Raw genomic sequence first — 25,934 nt, forward strand, 5'->3', positions numbered from 1 at the left:
GTAACAAGCTTAATCGACAACAACCGAATTCGTGTCTCGCCGCCGCAACGCCACAAACCTAACCTAACCAATCTGGTAACATCGAATTCATTATTGTGTTCTATATACAAGGCCGACCAAAAAGAGCGAGGGGAAATAGCAAGCCAAGTTGAAAACCCCCAAATTCTTTCATCGACATCTTCGTCTTCTTCTATATAGCCCTAGCCCCCTCCATAATAATAATAATATCAATCAATTTGAAGAGAGAAAAGCTAGGGTTTGAAATTGAATGATGATGGCGTTGGAGTGTAAGTACATCACCGACGACGGAACCACCTTTAAACCACCCTCTCCGGCCTCGCTTCTTCGATATCTCTACGAACTTTGCTGGAACATAGTCAGTATTATTATGATTATTATTGTACTTGTTACTTACTTACTTATGTATGTTTATTATTATTATTATTATTATTATTATTATTATTATTATTAGGTTAGAGGAGAGCTTCCGATTCAGAAGTGTAAATCAGCATTGGAGTTGTTGTTTGATAATAATAATAATAAAGAAGAAGATGTGTCTTCATATTTAGCTGATATTGTTTCTCAAATGGCTCAGGATGTCAGTATTTTCACACTCTCTTATTCTATTTACATTCAATAACTGCTTTTAGGTCTTTTCTTTATTATATGTTACCATTGGACCTTTTTTCGCAGCTTACAATGCCTGGAGAATATCGTGCACGTCTCATTAAATTGGTCAGTATTCATCTAACTTCATCTTTTTTGTTGTTGTATTAATATGCATGGTTATAGTCTATTTGATATTGATGATCGTGTGTGCTCATTTAAAGTCATAGCGATGCACAGATGTATGTGGTCAGTATTGTTAGACATATTTTTATGGATAAGTCTATGTTCAACTGTGCAAACATAGAGATGTATAAATATATGTGCTCAGTATCATTAGATATATATTTATGTTAAAGGCATGCATGTTTTGATGATCTTAGCACTACAACAAAGTGATTTTGAAATAGTTTTGCAATGGTTAATTAATAGCTAAGTTGGGAAGAATTATTCAAGAATCTGAGGGACTGTTTAGCTGGTTAATACTTGCCCTGTTTTCTAGGAACAATTTTAGTGAAAAGTAAAAAAAAAAGCAGAAAACATTTTTCAGACGAGTATCTTTTGGCAAAATTTTTTGAGAAGAGAATCCACTTTTCTATTTTGTAACTAGGATTTAGATAAACAAGTTACTTTTGTTAACTTCTACTCTTTTCCTTTATAGGCATATATAAACGAGTATTTTTTTTTGGCATAGCTTAGTTATGACTTTAGAAATGTCAATGAACACTTCCACTCTTCTCATTACTTCCAACACACTAATGCATGTTTTTGTTGAACATGAGCATTGTAATGGCCCAGGATCAAACAAAAAGAAAACGAAATGTGAATTCTTTTGTTATTATGTAAACCAAACCGAAAAACAAACTTGTAAACATTACATGGACTTTGAGCCTTTTAAAAAGACCCACATGACCCAAACCTATTATGATTCCAATCTTACGCAATAGATAAACCAAACTAGACCGTAAGTATCTTAACCCACTTAGATAAACATAAACCAAATAAAAACTAATTATCCACTAACAGAATAATTAGAGTATCAAACTTAGTAAAAGAGTTAAAACACTCGTAACCCAAATCGGTCTCAATCGTAGCCTTGCACAGCAAGCTTCCTTTAATACCAACTTGTTTAATATGTAAACAGACTAGATTGGTTCAACATATAGTAATCAATATACGTTAAATGAATTTAGTAATCATGCCTTCATGGTAGTAGATTACTAGACACTGTTAATTCTCATCATCACATGATTTATGAGTTTCTATCAGCTCCTGTTCATTTTTATTTTTTTGGAGTGTCTATAGCATTGTTGCTTGAGTAATCTCTTCCAGTCCCATGCTATTACTTATATATATTTTTTGTTTACTTAGGCAAAGTGGATGGTGGAACACTCTGTGGTTCCTTTGAGACTCTTCCATGAACGGTGTGAGGTAATTTAATGTTTATATTCATAGAAATTACATTGATACTTAAATTAGTAAATATTGTTGGAGACTAAGGTTAAACCACCTGATTCAGGAAGAATTTCTATGGGATTCAGAGATGATTAAGATAAAAGCTGCTGATTTGAAGTCAAAAGAGGTAGGCTTGAACCTGTACACGTATGTGGAGTTTATTTGTTATTGCGTCTTACATATTTTATAATCAGTTGTATCTGCTACTTCTGTACTTGAACTTTCTATAAATAACTTCTGCCAATAGCTGGGTTTGAAAAACTTATTAATGCTGATTTGGATTGGATTAAATTACATCTGATCATGGAATGATTATATGCTTTTGTTTACAGGTTAGGGTTAACACTCGTCTTCTTTATCAACAAACCAAGTTCAACCTTCTTCGGGAAGAGAGTGAAGGCTATGCCAAGCTGGTATCGTTCTACCTCCTGTTTAAAATTTTTGATTGCTTTTTATCTCTTGTTCTAAAATGTTATTATTGTTGTTATTATATGATTGTTAAGAATCCAAAAGGGTATACAGTCATGTTTTTTTATCTTTTGAAATCTGCCTTTTCAATTTGTGGTAAGTGAAAGTTCAGGATTGTACATGTTGGGTCTGAAAGTCCGCTTAAATTTTTAGATGTTAAAAGCGTATTCAGAATCCGTTATTTATCTCTCTCTTACACATAACATTAAGCATAAAGTTCTTCAACTATCTATTTTGACTGTTACATTTTAGGTTTCCTTGTCTTTTTTTTTTTTGGCTTTTATCAGTCAAAAAGTGTGCTGTTTAATTGTTAAGTTATGTTATAACTTGGCCTACCTTACAGTTATGTAGAAAGGAGCAGAATGGTTGAAAACCATATAACTCTGTATGCTTTATTGAAAAGTTTAAACATTGCAAGTCACTGTTTTGCTTATTTTAGGTTACCCTTCTCTGTCAAGGCTCAGAAGTTTGCTCTCCAAATGCATCAGCAGCAACAGTTGGCATAATTAAGGTTTGAACATGAATTTAATTATTGAAATACATTTTTCTTTCCTACTTGTCCCACACCTGTTATTTTTTGCAGTCATTAATTGGACACTTCAATTTGGATCCAAATCGTGTCTTTGACATCGTAAGTCTCTCTTCTTTCTGTTTTTGATCAATATGCTTATATTTTATATGAGAATACAATTAGGGCATGCGTATTCATTGATTTGTATTGAGTATTACAGGTATTAGAGTGTTTTGAACTTCAGCCAGATAACAATGTCTTCTTGAACCTGATTCCTATCTTCCCCAAGGTGTGTTTCTTTCTGTTTTATTATATATGAATGACAGATGTTGATATTCAAAGTTTTTTTATCAAAGTAAATAAAAAAGAATTTACTAATCTCTCTTGGATGTTTCTTGCAGTCTAACGCTTCACAAATTCTTGGTTTCAAGTTTCAATATTATCAGCGTATGGAAGTAAATAATACCGTACCTTTTGGACTTTATCAGCTAACTGCACTACTGGTTAAGAAAGAATTTTTAGATCTTGATAGCATGTGAGTATTATGAACACATTCATCCAATTTGTGTATTGCTTTTGATAACTTTTGTTCTCATATTGTTAGAATATTTTTTTTGAGTTACTTGGACCACTTGAGCTTATTGACTAAATTGCTGCAATATTTTTCCTTTTTGTGATCCAGATATGCACATCTACTTTCCAATGATGATGAAGCCTTTGATCATTATAATGTTTTTTCTGCAAAACGACTTGATGAGGTAAATGGAGTTCAACAATTTGTCCCATTTCTCTAATTTTTTACTGCCAAATGAGCATTCACATACACTAATGTGTAGATCTTTATAGTTATAAATACTTTACTTTTTCAATATTTTGTTCTTATATGCAGGCTAGTAAGATTGGCAAAATAAACCTGGCTGCTATTGGAAAGGATCTTATGGATGATGAAAAACAAGGAGACGTGACAGTAGATCTTTTTGCTGCTTTAGATATGGAATCTGAAGCAGTTACAGAGCGGTCTTCCGAGCTTGAAAACAGTCGAACTTTGGGCTTGCTTATAGGCTTTCTTTTTGTGGATGACTGGTAAGCTCAGTTTTGTAATGTATTAATCTTGTATATTTGATTCTGTTAGTGTAAACCAAATTGTTTTGAATTGTATTTTTGGTTTACAGGTATCATGCAAACATGCTATTTCGCCGTCTCTCCCCTCTCAATCCGGTAGAGCATACTCGGATTTGTGAAGGCTTGTTTAGGTAAATATAAAGTAGTTGATTTAAACACCAGATGGTATTGTTTTTACAAGTTTTGATATTTAATAATATCAATTCACAGGCTTATTGAGAAAACAATTTCTCCTGCTTACGAACTTGTTCGTCAGCCACAACTTCGATCTACAGAAGGAGGCTCTGATTACATGGAAACAGATACTAACTTAACTAAAAGATCATTTATTGATCTCCCCAAAGAATTATTTGAGATGCTTAGTTCTGTTGGACCCTATCTTCACCGTGATGCATTGCTACTTAAGAAGGTGAACGACTTTATTATTTGTAATTTCAAGCTATGTTAATATTCTTCATCGTGATCGTGATAATATATTTATATATATATTTTTTTATATGATTAGGTATGCAGAGTGTTGAGAGGTTATTATCTTTCTGCCCTCAAATGTGTCGGTTCTGGTGATGATATTAATCTGAGTGAAAACCGAACTCCTCGGCTTCATCTAAATGAGGCTAGGTTAAACCTTGAGGAAGCACTTGGTGCGTGTCTACTTCCTTCACTACAGTTAATACCAGCAAATCCAGCTGTTGGACAAGAGATTTGGGCTGTGCTGAGCCTACTTCCATATGAGGTTCGCTTTGTGTTAGATTTTATAATATTATCAAGAACTTTTAACTCTGCATTTGATGGGATGAATGAGTTAATGACTCTCATGTGATAGGCGAGGTATCGTTTATATGGAGAATGGGAAAAGGATGACGAGTGCAACCCCATGGTTCTATCTGCAAAGCAGACAGCAAAGGTTATATATTAGACTCAGTTTTTTTTTTGGATTATTGTGGAATTATCTTCATCGTATATTTTTCTTGCAGTTGGACACCAGAAGGATCTTGAAACGGCTTTCATAGGAAAACTTAAAGCAGCTTGGAAGGATGGTTGCAAAGTTAGCTCATGCAAATCCCATGACTGTGCTTCGGACCATTGTTCACCAGGTATATGGTCCACAATACCCATCCTGTCATTGTTCTAGAAAAATCTTTTTCTCTGTGTTCTTTAACTTTTATCTTTATAACTCAAATTTACAGATAGAGGCGTACAGGGATATGATTGCTCCAGTCGTAGATGCATTTAAATATTTAACACAGGTGTGTATTTGATTTTTTTGCTTGCTTTCATTATTTGAATCATTTCACTCTGTTGTAATCTTTTTGGGTTTCTCTGCAGCTTGAGTATGATATATTGGAATATGTTGTGATTGAACGTCTTGTGCAAGGTGGTCGTGAAAAGCTAAAAGATGACGGTCTTAACTTATCAGACTGGCTTCAATCTCTGGCATCATTTTGGGGTGATCTGTATGTAATCTTCTCTTCCTTTTTTGCTGCTCTTTTTATATAAAATCTACCCTTGGATAGTTTGATCTTTATGTGCTACCGGCCAACATTCATAATCTCGTATCTTCCCTGTGGAATATTGGAACTTTTTTGTAGGAAATCCGATTATTTAGACTATAAGATAAATCTTGAGTGTAAAGGTACCTGTTACCAAGTGATTGACACCTGCCTTTTGATATGTTTGTTTTTGCTTAGGTGTTTATCTGTGATTTTTTTTTTCTGTTGGTTCTTTACTGCTGGTGTGACATTTTTACCAATATATAGTGTCGTTGTGTTTAGAGTTCATGGCAATATTTACCGACTGGATCGTGGATTGTCAGCAGCATGGTTAAAGCTATGAACAATTCAGATTTTCTCGAGCTTTCTTGGTTTAAGAAGTCCCATAATTAGCTTGCCTCTGGGGCAGGCTTCTGGAAGATGAAACTTTAAGTGAAAAACCTGGGTGTAGCCTATCCATTTGATGTCTGTTGGAGACTAAAACCCTAATCTTTCTGGTGTCCTTTGTTCTTTTTCTCTGTTTCAAAAGAACGAACTCTCTTGTTGGTGTTGGGTAGAAGCAAGATCAATGATTGGATTTTTTCTTGTTAAAAAGATGGAAGTTTTTCGATATGAACGGGGATTCTTTTTTATGGGTTTGGTAATTTGTTTCCCATAGTTGGGGTCACTAAGTTCAAGATTTGTAGCTCATGGTAGTACTAGAAAGAAATTATGTCAAGACAGCATGCTAGTATAGGTGGGCTGGGCCATATATCTGTTTGAAGAAGGGACTTTTGGTGGCAAGATAGGTGAAACCCTTTTGTTGGCATGGACTCCTTGTCCTTTCTGACTCATTTTGTATGATGGGCTTCAAATCTTGCATTAGAATAATTCTATATGGAAACACTTGGGGTTTGACTTGTATGCTAATTGGTCAATGTGTGGCAACTGAAGACAGCTGGTCGCTAGTTAGGGTCCTTACCTGTTTTTGGCTTGACTTGGTGGGTGTTAGTTGATTCTTCATTTTTCTCTTATTGGTTGGAGCTGACATAAGTTTCAATCGAAACTCCCCCATGACGGGCCTTACGTGCTCTACTTTTACTATTAAGATGGAGTTTCACCATGGTGGTTTTTCTAGTTAGTTCATTCTGGGTTGTGGTTTGTGGAAAGCCTTTCAATCGAAACAGTCATGCCGAACATATGGCAATGCATGAATTGTTTTCCCAAAAAGGCATCAAGTGTGTGAATGCTAAAGTTTTTTTTAAGCTTCATCTACCAAAGCTACTGGCAATCGATTATGCACTTTCGTACATTGAAATGGAAATATTGTGAGATTCTTGGCGTTTATGTGTATCCTTGTATGTCATACATTGAATGCATGGTGGTACTGATCCTCTTGGTTCTACTGTCCCGAGGCTTCTATATTGCTGCTAAAAGAAAGTGGTGAAGCTGTCTATATTTTTCTCCATCAGTAGATTGCCATATTTGCATCAACTTGTAAAGTATTATCACTGTGCTTTTAATACATTACCATGTAATAATGTGAAATCAGTTTTTTTATTACAAATTTATAAATGTATTTTAAATTTTTTTTTTGTTGCTTGTACTCATTTTTTCATGAACACATAAACTTAACACATTTTTTCCATTAACACATAAACTTAACACATAATTTGCATCTGGGCTGAGTTTTTTCAAAGGTACCGATTTGTGAGTTTGCTACTTTGAGTATCAGAGCGTTCAAGTTTCTGATAGATTAGTAGCAAATGGGTTGAAATTTATGAAATGGTCAAATCGTTTATTTTTCAGAAAATTGGAAGTGATCATAGTAGCTCTTTAAGAGTACTGGGCTTAAAACAGAATTAGCTTCAACTGCATTCACACTTTAACTATTAATAATTACACTTTGGTGTCAGAAGTTCTCTCTCTTCCTATTTCCGTGTCTTCAACAGTTCAACTTTCAGTTGAGGCTGTATTATGTATGTTGTGCCAGCCATTACTGCAACATTGTCTTGAGTTTGAAATTTTGGTCTTTGTGATATGACAATAGTGATATGTGACAGCATACATTTAGGTTTTAGTTTCTTGTCTTAGTTGCTCTGATTATATTATTTAGCCGTGATTCACAAACTACAAAATGCTTCTTTGCAGGTGTAAGAAGTATCCATCAATGGAACTCAGGGGACTATTCCAGTATCTAGTAAATCAGCTCAAAAAAGGGAGTGGGATTGAGCTTGTTCTCCTGCAGGTACAACCAGATCTAAAACTACACTTTCCTAACACATTTGACCAAATGTTAATGAACTTGTTCCTTATTTTGCAGGAACTTATTCAGCAAATGGCTAATGTTCAGTACACAGAAAACATGACTGAAGAGCAGTTGGATGCTATGGCAGGAAGTGAGATTCTACGTTATCAGGCTACTTCTTTTGGTGCAACCCGCAACAATAAGGTTTATTATTTTCTTAGTCACATGATGTTGGAACGTTAACACCTGAACTTTTATTTTTTTCTGTGTATTTTTTTTGGCTTTTTAAGACCTGGTTTTTCTGCAGGCTTTAATGAAATCCACCAACAGGCTCCGCGATTCATTGCTTCCTAAAGATGAGCCCAAGTTGGCAATTCCACTTTTGCTACTTATTGCTCAGCATCGTTCTGTGTGAGTACTAGTTTTACTCGTTTGACCTGAATTGATCTCTAGCTTTTAGTAAGGGCGTGTTATTTGGTCAATAAGTAATCATATCTGCTATTTCTGCTCAGGGTTGTGATTGAGGCTGATTCTCCTCACATAAAGATGGTATGTGAACAGTTAGATAGATGTCACGGATCGCTTCTGCAATATGTGGAGTTTTTATGTGGTGCAATGACACCAATAAACTCATATGCTCAGTTGATTCCAGATCTTCATGATCTCATACACTTATATCACCTTGAACCAGAGGTTCCATTCTCTCTCTCTCTCTCTCTTATACACACACACACAGAGTTGTAATTTGTATCAATGTTTTAGTTAGCCAATGCCTAACAGCTCCTTTTTTTAAATTATATACTTTTTTTAGGTTGCATTCTTAATTTATCGACCCGTGATGAGGCTCTTCAGATGTCAGACCACATCTGACGTTCTTTGGCCATTAGATTGTGATGAGAGTTCAAGTAGTTCAGCGTCAGGGAAAGATGGTGAACTTACACTCGATCTTGGTCTTCCTCGCAAACCCATAATGTAATATTCTGATATTGTTTCTAAGTCTTTTTTTTTGCTATTTGGGTCTAATTTGACTTTTTCTGGCAGGTGGTCTGATCTTCTTGATACAGTTAGAACAGTGCTGCCATCAAAAGCTTGGAACAGTCTCTCTCTCGATTTATATGCCACTTTTTGGGGGCTAACGCTATATGATCTTTATGTACCTAGAAACCGTTATGAGTCTGAGATAGCCAAACAGCATGCAGCTCTTAAAGCTTTGGAAGAACTTTCTGATAATTCAAATTCAGCAATCACTAAACGAAAGAAAGATAAAGAAAAAATACAAGAATCTTTAGATAAGTTAACTAGTGAACTGCAGAAACATGAAGAAAATGTGGCATCTGTTCGTAGACGTTTGGCCCGTGAGAAAGATAAGTGGTTGAGTTCCTGCCCTGATACATTGAAGATTAACATGGAGTTTCTTCAACGGTGTATATTTCCTAGATGTACATTCAGCATGCCTGATGCGGTTTATTGTGCAATGTTTGTTAACACTCTTCATTCACTGGGCACACCGTTTTTCAACACAGTCAATCATATTGATGTTCTTATATGTAAAACGTTACAACCGATGATATGCTGTTGCACTGAGTATGAGGTGGGCCGCCTTGGTAGATTTCTTTTTGAGACCCTCAAGACTGCTTATTACTGGAAGGTAATTACAAAATATGTGTAGGTCCTATGGGTAACATGTAAACGGGTTTCTGGTTGGGTAGACTTGTAAACATTTTCATCTAGTTTTTCTGAACATTCCAAAATTATTAGTGTAAAGCACGATTCAGACTCTCGAAACTGTTTATTATTGGTGAGTACATAAGGTTATGTGTGTGTTGGTCCGACCTTGGGGACCATTCTTTTTGTCTTTTTTTTTTTAAACTTTTTAATGTGCAAAGTACTTTTGAAAGGTTTTAAACTATATAATTCCTTCGGCCCGTAATCATTTTTAGTTAGATCATTAGCTTAACTTGTTTGACCCGCTAGAGATACGAGAAAGCCAAATTGACCTATTTATAGATAAATACTTAACTGCCTCTATGGTTTCACCCTTTTGTGCAGAGTGATGAATCTATATATGAACGTGAATGTGGTAACATGCCTGGATTCGCTGTCTGTTACAGATACCCAAATAGTCAGCGTGTCACATATAGCCAATTCATCAAGGTGAGCTGGCAATCAAGAGATTTTATTAAGTTAGTAAACACCTGCGCTATATATTGTTTGGGGAAGGTTAACGTACAAATGAAATTAACGTGCTAAACGTGAGAATCAAGTAGAGTAATTATATATACAAGTAGAGTAATTATGTAATTACATCATAGAGTAATTATCATAAAGTAATTACATAATTACTCTACTTGATTCTCACGTTTAGCACGTTAATTTCATTTGTATTTGATCCAAACCCATATTGTTTTCTGTGTATACTCATTGATGTTAAATTTTATATGCTCAATGATCAAATTTTGCCCGGTGCTTATGATCTCTAATGTATCCGTTTACTTCTTGCAGGTGCACTGGAAGTGGAGTCAAAGAATTACAAGATTATTGATCCAGTGCTTGGAATCTACAGAATACATGGAAATTCGGAACGCTCTTATTTTGCTTACAAAAGTCTCAAATGTTTTTCCTGTTACTCGAAAAAGCGGGATCAACCTTGAGAAAAGGGTAAATTTGGTCATATTGTTGCATCTCTGGTTCATCTGCTCAAATTGGTAGATACTGGACTTTAATTTTCTATTCTCTCTGTTTTAGGTTGCTAAACTTGAGTGATGAAAGAGAAGATCTAAAGGTGTTGGCTACTGGTGTTGCTGCAGCATTGGCTGCTCGAAAGGTGATGATGCTAAATGAGTTTATTTGCCTTTGTTAAGTGTAGGGGTGGTAATATACCCATCTTTTTTAAATGGGTCGATTCTGTTGTGTTTTATCTTAAAATGGTCAAAATATATATAGAAAGTGAAAACAAGTTAAAAGTGACCCGAAATCTATTTCTATTGCATACATTTATTTCAATTATTGGCTTCATATATAGTAATAATAATTGTCATAATCATAATTAATATATATATATATATATGTATGTATGTATGTATATGTTGTATATACACAGAATTTTCAAAACAATTTGTACAACTTTTATTTATTCATGAAGCAAACTATCAAGATTGTTTTCAAAAAGATTATTGAGATTCATATAGTAATAATAACTGATGTACTTTCATTATGCCATATACAGCCTTCATGGGTCACTGAAGAAGAGTTTGGGATGGGCTATCTTGATTTGAAGCCTGCACCGTCATCAGTAGCTTCAAAATCTGCTTCTGTCAATCCACCAACAACCACTAACATTTCTCAAAGCGATGCTGCAAATGGACGAACCGCTTCAGTTCAACATCATGATTCCAACACATCAAGAACAAAACCTTCAGAAACCAAACATGAAAAAGGAAAAGGCAGTTCACTAAATAATGGTTCAGATGCTTCCTTATTATCTGGACCGTCCAGATCATCCGAAACCCAAAAGCAGATTGACGATTCTGAGAATCCCGCAAAAGGTGTGAAAAGATCGGTTCTTACTGCATCTGTACTAAAGCAACCAAAGCAAGATCTTGTAAAAACCGAAACTAAACCTAAACCTGGTGGGCCTGGGCCCGTTCATGAGTCTTCTGCAAAAGGATCCTCTAGATCATCACCAGCAAAAGATGAGTCAGCGGAACCCACGGATGGTCAAAGGCGGGCCTCGTCTCGGCCCACTCATTCTCCAAGGCCCGAAAACTCTTACGCTTCAAAAACCAATGATAAACCAACAAAGAGAATGAGCCCGGCTGAAGACCAGGACCGGTTTATCAAGAGGCGAAAAGGGGAACACGATTCGAGGGACATCGAGCCTGATGCTCGGTTTTCTGATCGAGAGAGGCTCGAGGACGAGCCAATAAAAAATAACGATAAGCAACCGAAAGTTGAAAGATACTATCGCGAATACCGAGAAAGATATCATGGAGATGATATGATGGAAAAGTCAAGAGACCTGTCAATGGAGAGATACAGCAGAGAGAGGTCGGTTGATCGGGATTCTGATAAAGGAAGTAAAGACGACAGAAACAAGGGGCGGTACAATGATAATCTTGCCGACAAGGATGACCGGTTTCGTGGTCAAAGTTTACCACCGCCACCGCCACCGCCCCTGCCACCACATGTTGTCCAGACTCTGATAGAAGATTTGGAACAACCAGACATTCGCAGAGGTTGTCTCCCAGACATGATGACAGAGAACGCAGGCATTCTGAGGAAAATATGTTACTTGCTCAAGAAGATGCAAAGCGAAGACGCGAAGAAGAAATACAAGACAGGAAACGAGAAGACCGAGAAGCATTTTCAAACAAGGTATATTTATTTCCCACTTCTAGATTGGGGTGTAAACAACCCGAGCCCGAGCTCGACTAGGCTTGAGCCTGGCTTGTTTAACTTACAGCAAGCTCGGATTGTTTCAAGCTCTGTTTCTAAAGCTTAAGCTCTGCTTGTTTACTATTTATTTATTTATCTATATTTGTAATTATTTTCATATATTTATTAACTATAACTTTTATGTATAACAAAATATATATTATCTAGTTATTTTTATTCTACTCTTATTCATAATAATCAATTATTATACAAATATATAATTAAATATATTAAATCATTCTCATTAAAATAATGGGCTCGATAAGTGAAGCTCAGGCTTTTTTAATAGACAAGCTAATATTTAGGCTCTGGCTCGGGCTTGTTTAAGCGCGGCCCGGTTTAAGCTTTTAGCGAGCTGGTTTCCAGTGGCCCACGAGCGGTTTGGGTCGCTTGAACCCCCACTTCTAGATCTTGTATTATTATTAGAACTGTTTCTTTTATTAATTTGCTGTATTCATGGTTTATATAATTAGATGGATGAGAGAGAAAGAGACATGGAGAGAGAAAGAGACATGCAATGAAGGAGGAGTTAGATGTGAATGCATCAAACAGGCGAAAACTGAAGAGAGAGCAACATTTAGCTGAGCCGGGTGAATACTCACCCGTGGCTTCTGCTCCGACCCCTCCGCTTCATATTAACTTGACGTCATCATTTGATGTCACAAGAGACCGGGGAGACCGTAAAGGACCCGTTCCGCGTGCTTATGTGGAAGAACCGCCCCGTATGCATGTGAAAGATGTACCCACCAAGATGGCCCGTCGCGACTCTGACCCGTATCCTTGGATGTTAAATATATTATTTTTTTTATTAGTTAATATTTTGTTTGAATTGCAGTTGGTGAAATGGCAAATATGTAATTTATGGTGTATCCTTAACTCATGTATCTTAGAATGTATGACAGAGAATGGGAAGACGAAAAACGACAGAGGGTTGAACCAAAGAGGAGGCACCGCAAATGATACCCGTAACATCATCATATATGTGTTGATTGTTTGTCTCTGTGTTATGGATTTTATTTTGACTTTCTGACTGTAGAAAGTCAAAATAAGTAGTCAACTAGGGGTTTTCGATGCCTAATATGTACGCTTATAATTTATCTGAAGTTTTGAGTGGTAGACAATTTTAATATGAACCCATTAGATTTTGTAATATTTGGTTTGGCCCTTTGTTTCGAGACGAGTCAGACACTGGGTATAGGATTATAACATATTAGTCATGGTTTTATACAAAGTAGTTGATATTACTCATAGTATTTTGAAGTGAAATTTCAAGCAGTATTACTAAGCATAATACGCTGACAGTTTTTTCTTTTCCTTTTTTTTGAGCGATTTAAAATTAACAGTGTCAAATTAGTTTTGAGTGAGTCAACCCAGGTCTTCTATGTGAAACCTAGCTGTTGAAAGTCATGATCACATTTTGTCGGCTTAACACTCGCTCCTCTGCTTAGTCGATCCTTGACGACCTGTGCTAATCACCCTTTTGGCCTATCCATTGGTTCTTGGTGCCCACACTAGGAACAGCGTCGCCAGCTCTTGTTCCGGCCCTGAGACTCATGACACAACAGCCTTGGCTATCGGTCTTGCTTCCTTCTGCTTGCCCAAACTCTTATCTTTCTTTCTCTCCCCTTCACTTTTGGTCTAAAGCCACACAATGACACCCTCTTCAGCCGAAATTCCTTCAAAGATGAAGTCTTTATTATTCCATGTCACATATACCTTTACTAACGGAAAATAAGCTAGCCTAATTCATAATCTAGTCAGTCACACATGCAAGGACACGCTTAGGTCACATCACACGTTAGCTATTAGTTAGATTGGTCTATAAACATACACCCGAGCCAAATGAAAATTAATTTACCCAAGTCGTCAATTCACAACGCCTCTCAAAGCCAACTTCTCAAATTCCAAAAAGACCCAGAGAGCTTTGCATCGAAAACATAGACGTGGGGCTTGTAGATGAGGCTATCTTTTATACCTAACAAAATGTGATTATTGGAGAAAATGGTGGTTGAAGACTTGAGAATCTAAAATGTTGAATAAATGACATGCTCAAGGTAGTAATCTCTTTTTAACACTATTGTGCCTCAAATCTCAGAAAAAGGTTCCTTTTTTGCATAATAATTTTCTCAGTTTCTGATATATGGTAGAAAATGTGTTGCTTTTGTGTACCTTGTTGCATACAAAAATGTCGGCTCGGTTGATTTCAAGAGGAGAGTTTATCAGGAAAATGCCACTAACAGGCACTGTGATTCATTACTCCCAAGAATGAGCCCAAGTTGGCGATCCCACTTTTATCTCTTACAGCTTGTTTGTTATTTGATCAATAAATAAATGTTCACATATGCTCCTCAGGTTGAAGCCGATTCTCCTTGCATCAAGATGGCCATGTGAACAGTTGGACATGGACCGCTTCGCCTTCATTCTTGTGTGGGTGGTGCAATGACACCAGTAAACTCATATGCTTATACCACCTTGTTTCTGTTTCTTCTCTTTCTTTATCATTTGTGTTAGTCAAAACGCAGAAAGCGTAAAAAAGGAGCCCTCATCTGCGAAACATAATAAAACCAAAAAGGTTTGTTAAAAAAAATAAATCAAAAACTACTTAAAAAAGGGTAAATACAGTAATTGTTTTAAGTTTTAGTAAAAGTAAGGGTCAATAGTCATTCTGCAATGTGGTTTTACTTAAAATAAGATCAAAATGGGTAAATTTGATATTTTTCTTAATCAAGGGGAAATATTCAAATTTAGACTTGGTTGAGTAAATATGCAATACTGGAAGTTTAGATGTGGAAGCATGCAATTGCGCCCTCCCCCCCCCCCCCCCCCCCCCCCCCTTTTTTTTTCTTATCCAAAATGTGTTATGTGTCAGTTTCTGAATTAATGTAGTTTAATGTAAATGCCACACAACGCACTACTGCTACTACTGATACATGATATTTACATATGCGTATGACATTCATTGTGGCCCCGACTGACTTGTGCGTTGGTGTGTCTACGGGTTTCAAGCCTTTGGACCCTCTTAACGAGTTTTTGTGATTGTATTTCTAACTTTGGTGTGGTAGAGATGAAACAAGGCTACACCACCATCAAGACACACCTGAACCAGAGGAGTCTTCTAAAATTACTGAAAATTATCCATCTTTTTAAAATTTTAGCAATGCCTTTTTTTCTTTGTGATTATAATGTTTAGGCATAAACTTCTGAACAGAGTAATAAAGATGCAATATGTCATGATAAGGTGGTACCAAATAAATAAATTGACCAAAAAATTACGTCTTACACTTTTGTTGTTGGACCAAATGCAAACCTATTAGTATTCTTATAAATAGTAGCACTATTAGTATATTTGGGCAGTATTATTATCTATTAAAATAGTGTTTGGACTTGAATTGATTATGTGAACTTGGAGCCCTATAACCACTTTTGAAGATTTATATAATTATGTTAATTGTATGTTTTTTTTGCAGTTGGCTACTGGTTGATGTTGATGCAGCTTAAATGAGTTTATTTATATTTCTATAAACAGGTTGGTCAAAATAAAAGAATCAAAGGCAAAATACGTCAAAACAATTACTAGTCTAATAAATCCTTCAATTATTTGGATTCATACTGTAATAATCAGTCATAATTAACGCATAAATGTATTAAAAAACTGGACAGAAACGTGTTTTTTGGTAGACCCAATATGCACTAAATTTAACCCTTTACCGGATCTTTGCATTTGCCATCTTTTACTAAAGTGTTTTAACGCCATTTATATACACACTATATTTTCAAAACGATTTGTATGACTTATTTAGTTAATGAAGTAAAGTATTAAGTTTGTTTATCTTAACAAGATCCGGCACTCTTGTTGTATTCTCATTGACTGACAACAGCTTATCAAAATTATATTGCTGGCATACTGACGTGGTTTCATTATGCGATGCAGCCTTCATTGATTTGAAGTTCGCACCATCGTCATTACATTAGCTTCAAATGCTGCTGCTTATGTTACTCCTCCAAGCCAAGCTGCAAATGGAAGAGAACCGCTTCGGTTCAACATCATGATTACAACACTTTTAACACTTCAGCACCTTTTCATTACTAGGATACACATGTTCCTGTATCGGTTTTAAGGTGAGCATTACAAAACTAATTAATCAGTGAATAAGTTATGTTTTAAAAGTAAAATGACAGCCGCACATCAAACAAATTCAGGAGCGAATTCACTTTCATCAAACAAAACATAAAAACAGCAAAACAAAGGAACGCTTTCAAGGTTGAATCAGTTTATCAAATCGCAAAAGTTGCACTTATTGATGGCTTAAAATACACCAAGGCTGACAACAACAATAATCACTGGGTCTTGGTGGGTTGCCAAGACTGATACCTTGTCCGGTCTCGCTGACCAGGGTTCAGTGTGTGGCCCTTGGAATGATAGATGTATGCATCACCTTCACCCGAGAAGTTCTCTTTGTGATCCAAACCGTACCTCTTCGGTTTCAGCATTAAAAGCTGCAACACACACAAGCCTGCTTTAACCTTGCATTTCTAAACCGTGATATGATATAGAATAGAGCTGACAAGCGTTAAGAGATACCTCATCTCCAGTGTGATCGGTTATGAAGTGCAGCCAACCGTGCAACTCGGGTGGGACCTGAGATGCATTGTAACGGTCCTTTGATGCATATTCCACCCACCTGTGTCTGCCTGTCATGCATTTAAGAGAAAAATATAAATCAACATAGCCAATAAACACTTGGTTTATTTGGGTGGAAGATCACTAGTTAGACATACATAAGGCGGCTTGACGTTTTACTATATATAAGATAAAGTTATAGATTATTATTATTATTATTAGTTAGTAAAATAGCATCCTCAATGCAACATACTGAATAATGACTATAGAGTGTAAACAAAAAGAAGGGAAGGGGGTATTAATTAAAGAAAAGCAAAAAGAAGGAAGAAAAGTGACCATATTGTGTCCCTTGAAGCTTCTGATAATACTTGTTGCCAAACTTATCGACGCCAACTAACGTTGCACCGATGCTGTGGATCTTGGTTTGCCTAAAAATTTGACAAAGCAAAAAGATGATAGTTGCAGATAAGTGGTGTTGAATAATAATAATAATAATAAACGTGAGTAGTATATCTATCATCTTAGGATGGAGGAGTTTAAACTTACAAAAGATTCCCATCAGAAACAAGAATAAAGTTAGGTAGACACAACTGATTGATTGATTCTACAAGTTAGAAACCCTAGCGTACAAGTTAGAAATAATGAAATGGATCTGATGAATCCTAAAACAACAACATAAGGATAATAATAATAATAATAATAAAGAGATGATGAAGATAAGAGTAAGTAACATACAGAAATCCTTGTTCTCGAAGGTCCCGTGCGTAATTGAGGAGACCCCTCTCTCTGATGCCTTTCACCACCGCCCTTCTCTCGCCTCCCAAAGACCTAACACCCCTGACCTTTTATTTTTACTTTAAAGAACACAACTTTATCAATTATTTCCTCACCTTAAATTACATATTTTTCATACTAATATTTAATTACTATTTCATCCTTTTATAATTATATGTAAATGCCCCTCTATATTTATTTGTGCTTAAGTGAATTTTACGTAATTTGACATTTTGACTTTGATACTTTGTTGGGTCTATACTTGATGGTTTGTACTTAGTTAGGCTTGGTTTTGGGTTTTGTATTGGGCTCTTGTTGGGCTAGTATGTTAGCTATCCTGTATATAGAACTTTTTGTATAGGGTTTTGGTTGGTTGCTCAGTTAGTGGTTTCGGCCGTCTAGTATTGTTAGTGTATTAGACGAGTATTGTAAGCAAAGTGCTTAAGCACCCGGCGTTAATAATAACGTGTGTTTTAAAGCATTCCTTGGTGCTCATCGTGTTCTTGTTATTTGTTCTTGAATCATCTTGTGTTGGATTTCCGCACCAACATCAAGATCAGTTGATATCATATTGAAAGATCCTCCACGGGACTTACAATTGGTATCAGAGCCTTACACCTATTCAGGCTCGTTATTGTGATATCAACAGATTCAAGATCTGTGTACCTTGGTGGTTTGGTTATTCTTCCGGCGAGATCCAAATAGGAGAAGAAGGAAATAGTTATTTTGGTCAAAGATTTATTTTACTTGGAAATAATTTGAATCCCATAAAATCAGGGATTTCGTTATTACCAAAATAAGATCATAAAACGCGCCTTTGAAAGATCTCGGCTGTGTTCCCTAGTTTTCACAGAGATTTCGGCCATTAAACATAGTTCTCTGCCCTGTTTAAGAAGATTTCAGTCAAAAACAAGAGATCTCGGCCAACTTTGGTCGTTCTCGGCTCAAAATCAGTGTTCTCGGCCAAATTTACTCGTTTTCGGCCAAAGATTTGGGTTCTCGGTCAACATTTTGTGGTTCTCGGTCAACTATAATGGTTCCCGGTCAACGCAATCAGTTAACTTGTTTGGGCCTGATCCATTTGTTTTGGGCCTTGTGTGTTGGACTTTTGAGCCTTTGGACCCTATATACCGTTGGACTAATTTAATCAAAATGGATCAATTAATCAATAGCAATGTGTCATCAAATACTTCGCTCCACAAGAACTGGACTGCATAATGGGGACCACTACTCGTGTACCCCGTCTGCTGTCTCATGAGGGGTTCAGTGAGTGGAAGTTTCGTTTCGAGAAGTATGTTAAAATGAAAGATGCAAAATTATGGAGAAGCATAGTCAGGGGTCCCCAAATCATCACTTATCAAAAGGAAAACTCTACTGAGATTGTTGTAAAGCCCGTTGCTAGGTATGATGATGATGATCTTGCCAAGATGGAAGAAGATGAAAAGGCCCTATCAACCTTAACTATGGCACTCTCACCTGAGATTTCCCTGGGCTTTAGAGAGCTACAATCTTCTACGGAACTGTGGGAAGCCTTGATTGAAGTTTATGAAGGAAACAAAGACATGAAAAGAAGTCGTTAAGATCTACTACAACAAAAATTCAATATGTTCAATCATGTTTTAGGAGAGTCGTTAGAAACTCAGCTTCAGAGGTTCATAGCTCTTGTGACCGAAATGAGATCTGCTAGCATCAACTTAGCAGCTGCTGAAACAAACAATAAGTTGGTGAATTCATTACCTCAAAGTTGGGACATGAATGTTGCTGTCATTAAGAAGACTAAAGACCTCAACAAGTTAACACTGTCTGAGGTCATGGCTATCATCAAAGCATGTGACATGGACGACAAGTAGCGTGCTATAAACAATGCAAACTCCTACAGTGCAGCTGGGTACAATGTTGCTTCAAACAATGCACTCATCTCCCAAGATAGTTACTCCACATTCAAGACCACTCAGGGACAACATAAATTTCAACCTCAACCCAACTTCTCGATGTTTAAGTCCACTCAGGTCAGGGTCAATATTTTCATGTCTCACCATAACCTGCACTAGTGTTCTTTGCTAAACCTTGTCTATCCTCCACTGCTAATGCTCAGCCTCAATCGTCTGGTGTTTCTTCCAGTCAGAATCCCAATCAGACTCCCGTTATTTCAAAATAAACTCAAGAGAACATTGCTTTAATGGCGGGATTCATTAACTGTTACAATGCTTTCCTTGCTGGAGATTTGGTTCAACCTGTTGTGGTTGCCAAACTTGATCAAATTCATCCTGATGATGCAGAGGAAATGGATATATCTTGGCAAATCGCCATGGCAGTGTTTCGAGCCAAGAAATTTACTAAGAGAACTGGAAGAAATAATTGGAACATGCCAAATAATCAGAAGGTGGGTTTTAACAAAGACACTTTGAGGTGCTACAACTGTTGTTGGTGCATAGATGTCAGTAGTTCATATGTATAAAGTCTGTAATCGAGTCTGTAATATTGTTTATGTAATTGTTTGTTTAGAAGCGAAGTTGTTGACAAGTTCGCTTAGGCGAACTTGTTAACCAAGCGAAGTTGTTGACAAGTTCGCCTAGGCGAACTTGTTGAACGAGCGAAGTTAAGGACAACTTCGCCTGAGGCGAAGTTGTCGTGTATTTAAGTAGTTTACTGTTTACGATTAACGAGTTGATCAGTTAGTGTTTTGGTTGATCGAGTTCAGTTTACGTGAGTCTATTGACGTGAGTCTGTAAGTAACACGGTTCGAGTTATCAATATAACGTGAGTTTTGTTCGTATCGTGTGTACGTGTGTTTGTGTGATTATATTCTACGTCCGTAACGATCTACACAGGGATTCCGCACCTGTGTATATCGGGATATCTCGTGTGATCCGTCCAGGGAACCTACAATTGGTATCAGAGCATTTGCTCGATTGTGTGGTTCGGGATATTCACGCGGGTGTAGAATTCGTCTCATTTCGGGTATTACCGGGACGAGTTTGTGGTGTTGTTGCTCATTCTAGCTTCCTACCAGTGTGTTCAAGCCTTCAAACCGTCAAAATCGTCGTTAAAATCCGTTTTTTAGATCTGCAGAAAGTTCAAGTTCGTCAGGCGAAGTTGCTGTTCATCAGGCGAAGTTGCCGTCAGGATTCGTAGGGTTTCAACGAAGATATAAGGAGAAGCGAAGTTATTCACAACTTCGCCTACCTCCTCAACTTCGCCTAACTCAGCGAAGTTCTTCTCAAGTTCGCCTAGTTCAGCGAAGTTCTCTTCAAGTTCGCTTATTTTCTAAGTTCGCTTATCTTAAGCGAAGTTATTCTTAACTTCGCCCAGTTACGCGAATTTAAGGAGGATCCAGCGAAGTTATTACTTAAGCGAAGTTATACTTAACTTCGCCTACAGTACTGTTTCGAAGAAATTTCTCTAACTTCGCCCTTTTCAGAATTTTTCCGGTTTCTTAGTCTTCAAGAAGGATGTCTTCAATCAACATTTCAGAGCTTGTCAAGATGGAAGTTGAAGCGGGGTCGGCTACAAAGGCCCCAAGATTGCTGAAAGGAACCGACTTTGTTGCGTGGAAGGATCGGTTCATACAGTATGTTAAGTATCAGGATGCGAAGATGCGGGTATGCATCCAAGATGGATATATTCCACCGATCATGGAGTATGAGGGTCGAGACCAAATAAAGAAATACAGTAAAATGGAAGAGGAGGAGAAGAAGATGTATGAAGCCGAAAGCAAGGCTCATGCTGCAATCACAATGGCTCTTCCACAGGAGATCCTCCATACTTTCAGAAAGTATACATCGGCTAGAGAGCTTTGGGAAGCTCTTGAGAGCAGATTCGAAGGAAATGTAGGCATTCGGGCCTCAAAGATAAAGCTGCTTAAAACTCAATTTTCAGTCTTTAAGTACTTAAAGAACGAATCTCTTGATGATATTATCACGCGATATTATCATCTAATGACTGAATTGAGTAACTACTCCATTTCATACCGAGAAGAAGAGATTGTGGAGAAACTCCTCGATGCTCTCCCACCAAAATGGGAGATGTATGCAGTGCTGATGAGGGAAGACAAGGACTTCCCTACTTACGATCTTGAAACCGCTGTGAACAAGCTCAGAACTTTTGAGCTTAATATGGTAAGAAAAGAAACATCTATGGATCAGGTTCAAGATCCAGGCATGTACGGTGCGAAAGTAAACTCCAATACTAATTCAAAGACTGATTCTGCCGCCTACTACTCGAAGGGTGAGTCGGGTGCAAATTCTTCACAGGAGGGGCAAGTGTCAGTAAACTCGAATGGGGATGTTTGCTTTGTTGCGGGTGGATCAAGTGGTACTCAACAGTCAGCAAGCAAGATTAGTGGATCTTCAAGTTCCTCAAGCAATAATTATTCTAAGATGCCAATGAGCTTCAAATCTGTTGAAGAGCAGTTTGGCCTCTATGCTTCATTTATTGCTTCTTATGAAAATTATATTCAAGGAAAGGTGGTTGATCCGGCAATGCTAGATGAAGACTACGACCAGATCGATGCTGATGATATGGAGGAGATGGATTTACAATGGCAGATGGCCATGATAGTGAGGAGAGTGAAGAAGTTCATGAGAAAGACGGGGAGAAAGTTTGTTGGAGGCAGGCCAGGGTTCGACAAGTCTAAGGTGAGGTGCTATAACTGTCAACAAAACGGGCACTTTTCCAAAGATTGCAGAAACGAGAGAGTTGAACGTGGTCAAGGCCGGCCTGCACAGCACACTGGAAGCACTAAAGAAGTCAATGCCATGCTGTCCAGAGAAGCAGGTGAATACAACTGGAACCTGCATTTGAATGAAACTGGTGAGCAGGCTAATATGGCTAAGGTTGAGAGTGAAGAACGTGAAAAGACTACCGGAGAAGAGAAAGCTACTGGTAAGGAAAAAGCTTTCATGGCAGAAAACAATGATCAAATCTCCGAGGTAAGTTCTAAATCTTTTTGTACTAAATGTGAGAATTTGTCTGAGCAACTTGCTACTATAACTGATCAGTATGTTCGTTTAGATGCTGAATTTAAAACTCTTAAAGAAGATCACCACTTTACGAAAGCAAGAGAAAACAGTTACAAAGTTAAAATAAAAGCATGTGAAAAAGATGTTAAAAGCTTAAAAACTAAACTTGCTGAAAAAATTGAAGTTATTGATCTTAGTTATGAGGTTTTAGAAGAAAAGACTAAACTGATTGCTGAACGAGAAAAGCAGATTGCTGACCACCAGGTGAAAGTGGTGGAACTAAACCGAAAACTGGAGCAGTTCCGAAATTCTTCAGCTATTCTTGATCACCTTGTTAGTGATCAAGGTACCTCTACAAAGAGAGGAGGAATTGGTTATCACGAGGTTCCACCACCGTATAACCACAATTACACTTTTAACCCTAGTGTACAGAAATCTGCTGATTTTGAAGTTCCTCAGACAGTTCCTATCAAGGTTACAAGTAAAGATTCAAGTGTTAGTAGTGGCGAAACGAGTTCGCCTATTTCAAGTATAAATATTTCTGTTACGAGTCCAGTCTCATCGGATTCGGATAAGTTGTCCGAATCGGGTAAGACAAAAGAGAAGGTTGTGTTACCCACTGGTGGAGATAAAGATAAAACTTCTAAAAAGAGTACTCCACTCAACCCGTACGTCCCACCTTATGTGAGACGAGCGGCTGGTAACACTGCCTCTACATCCAAAACAACATTTGAAAAGAAAATGGAGTATAGGTGTTGTTTTAGGTGTAATAAGGTAGGACATCTTGTTGCAGATTGTCCTCTGACGCCGAAATTCAGAGGCGTGAGGCCTATTAAAACTGAGCATAAGTCTACTGGTAATTTTAATACTGTTAAAAATGAAAACCCTTTAAAGTTTCAAAATGTAACTAATTCAGGTTTTCACAGAAACAAACCTCAGTTTTACAATGCTAATAACCAAACCGCAAGATATAATACTTTCAATACACATAGGTTTGGAAGGCCTCACATTCAATTTCCAAGGAGATTTCCTACTAGGACTGACAGGAATTATCCAAATGCTAACTTTGGAAAGCAGAAGTACGGGATGTATAGATCCAAGACCAATTGGTCTTGGGTCCCTAGATTCTAATCATTTGCTTTATTGTGCAGGAACAGTTGAACAGGGCTGCCCACAGTCTTTGGATTGTAGATAGCGGCTGTTCCCGGCACATGACGGGCAACAAATACTTGTTGCACGACTTAAAACCTGTTCAGGGAGCCAGAGTTAGTTTTGCTGGTGAAAGTGGAGGAAGAATTACTGGGAGAGGAACGGTGTCCAATGGGAAAATGACACTTGAGAATGTGAATTTTGTGGAAGAGCTGAAGCACAATCTGCTGAGTGTGTCGCAGATTTGTGATAAGGAGTATACTGTTCACTTCACGAAGAATGAGGCGATCGTGTTGAAGCCTGGTTTTCAGATACCAGTCGAGTGGATAGTGATGAAAGCTCCACGTGATACAAACACGTATGTGATGGATATGAGGTCTACTGAAATGGCCACGGGAGAATCATGTTTAATGACGAAAGCAAGCGAATCAGAATCCGAACTATGGCACAGGAGGATGGGGCACATTCATCTTCGGAAGATGAACCACATTGTCAAAAATGGGCTTGTGATGGGCGTTCCCTTGAAAAGTTTTAACTTTGAAGACAAATGTATAGCATGCAAGAAGGGAAAGCAACACAAGAAATCCCATCTCACCAAGAAGGTCAACTCAATTACCAGTACTCTAGAACTGCTTCACATGGATCTCTTCGGTCCTGTGAATGTACAAAGTCTAGGAGGTACTTCTTACTGCTTGGTGATCACTGATGACTACTCGCGATATTCGTGGGTATATTTTCTGAAATCGAAAGATGAGACGGCTCAAATGGTGAAGAATTTGATTACGAAAGTTGAGAACGTCATGAGTAAAACAGTTAAGTTCATCAGAAGTGACAATGGGACGGAGTTCAAGAATTTTGAAATGGAGATCTTCTGTCTTCAGAAAGGAATTGAACATCAATACAGCGCTCCGTATACTCCGCAACAGAATGGAGTGGCTGAAAGGAAGAACCGAACTTTAATTGAAGGAGCCAGGACTATGCTGGCAGATTCGAAGCTTCCTGTGATGTTCTGGGCTGAAGCGGTTGCTACAGCCTGCTATGTTCTGAATAGGGTGTTAACCGTTAAGAGACTTGGTAAAACTTGTTACGAGCTTATGCATGGAAGGAAGCCCAACTTGAGTGGTCTTGAACCATTCGGGTCCCCTTGTTCGATCTTGAAGAAAAATTCTAAATTTGGGGAAGTAGCCGATGAAGGAATATTAGTCGGTTATGTTGTTGGTACTCCCAACAGACGGGTCTTCAATACTTCGACTTGCAAGGTGGAGGTGGTGTGTAACACTGACATTACAAGTTACCAACCGCCAAAACCTAGCAATGGACCTGCTGAGCTTTTCGACTATGTTAAGCTTTTTAAGTCATTTAACGTACCGGATTTGGAGATTTCTGAAGAAGAAGAAAGAGCTGCGACGAAGATGATACTCAATGAGGAAGAAAATCTATTACAAAGACAACTGATTGATAAATGTCAACCTTCCTCATCAAACACTATCGATACCCCTGCTGCCTCAACTGAAGAAGAATTTATCAATCCTTTTCACTCTCAGCATGAAACAACCATTGATGAGATCTCTTCTAATTTGGAAGATAATTTGCATGTCGGTTCTGTTCCGACCACGAGAATTCATAAAGATCACCCTTTGGATAATGTGATTGGTGATGTGTCCTCAGGTGTACAAACGAGAAGTAGCTTGAATGAACACACCTGTGTTTATACAAGCATTAAGGAGACAGGAATAATCGATGAATGCCTGTATACCTGCTTTATAAGCTAGATTGAACCGAAGAATTATCAAATGGCTTTAAAGGACAGCTCGTGGGTCGAAGCCATGCAAGAAGAATTGGCTCAATTCGAGAAGATGGAAGTTTGGACTTTGGTTGAAAAACCAAAGAATGTGCATGCGATAGGCACAAAATGGGTGTTCAAGTGCAAGAGAGATGATAAGGGGATCATTATAAGAAACAAGGTGAGGCTTGTCGTGAAAGGTTTTAATCAACAAGAGGGGATTGATTATAACGAAGTGTTCGCTGATGTCGCCAGGTTGGAAGCCATAAGATTGTTTTTGGCGTTTGCTGCTCATGAAAAGATGAAGGTGTTTCAACTAGATGTGAAGAGTGC

General features: G+C 37.5%; 1 protein-coding gene and 1 pseudogene across 2 annotated transcripts; one reads left to right on the top strand and one right to left on the bottom strand.

The window, feature by feature from the left end:
• Positions 1-232: 232 nt before the first annotated feature.
• LOC143633618 (THO complex subunit 2-like) lies at positions 233-13,617 on the top strand (annotated as a pseudogene). Its single transcript, XR_013153695.1, has 31 exons — positions 233-376; positions 473-598; positions 694-735; positions 1,978-2,037; positions 2,126-2,188; positions 2,394-2,474; positions 2,969-3,040; positions 3,113-3,160; positions 3,261-3,329; positions 3,442-3,575; positions 3,723-3,798; positions 3,930-4,123; positions 4,213-4,293; positions 4,373-4,571; positions 4,668-4,895; positions 4,986-5,066; positions 5,137-5,256; positions 5,350-5,409; positions 5,489-5,616; positions 7,783-7,879; positions 7,955-8,083; positions 8,187-8,290; positions 8,392-8,572; positions 8,691-8,851; positions 8,921-9,527; positions 9,929-10,033; positions 10,382-10,554; positions 10,640-10,703; positions 11,106-12,253; positions 12,787-13,087; positions 13,204-13,617. The product of XR_013153695.1 is annotated as a THO complex subunit 2-like (transcript).
• Positions 13,618-16,646: 3,029 nt separating this feature from the next.
• On the bottom strand, positions 16,647-18,574 carry LOC143633612 (putative NADH dehydrogenase [ubiquinone] 1 alpha subcomplex subunit 12). The gene is made up of 5 exons (XM_077101877.1): positions 18,501-18,574; positions 17,670-17,771; positions 17,271-17,362; positions 16,896-17,005; positions 16,647-16,810 (listed from the first exon to the last, which is right to left on the bottom strand). Exons 1-5 carry the CDS (start codon positions 18,572-18,574, stop codon positions 16,652-16,654), a joined length of 537 nt encoding a protein of 178 aa, XP_076957992.1. The 3' UTR covers positions 16,647-16,651.
• Positions 18,575-25,934: the final 7,360 nt, after the last annotated feature.

The sequence above is a fragment of the Bidens hawaiensis genome, unplaced genomic scaffold (genome assembly GCF_021521415.1).
Source record: "Bidens hawaiensis isolate Kalapana, Puna unplaced genomic scaffold, B.hawaiensis_p1.1 tig00006807_1, whole genome shotgun sequence".
In the NCBI taxonomy this organism is placed as follows: domain Eukaryota; kingdom Viridiplantae; phylum Streptophyta; class Magnoliopsida; order Asterales; family Asteraceae; genus Bidens; species Bidens hawaiensis.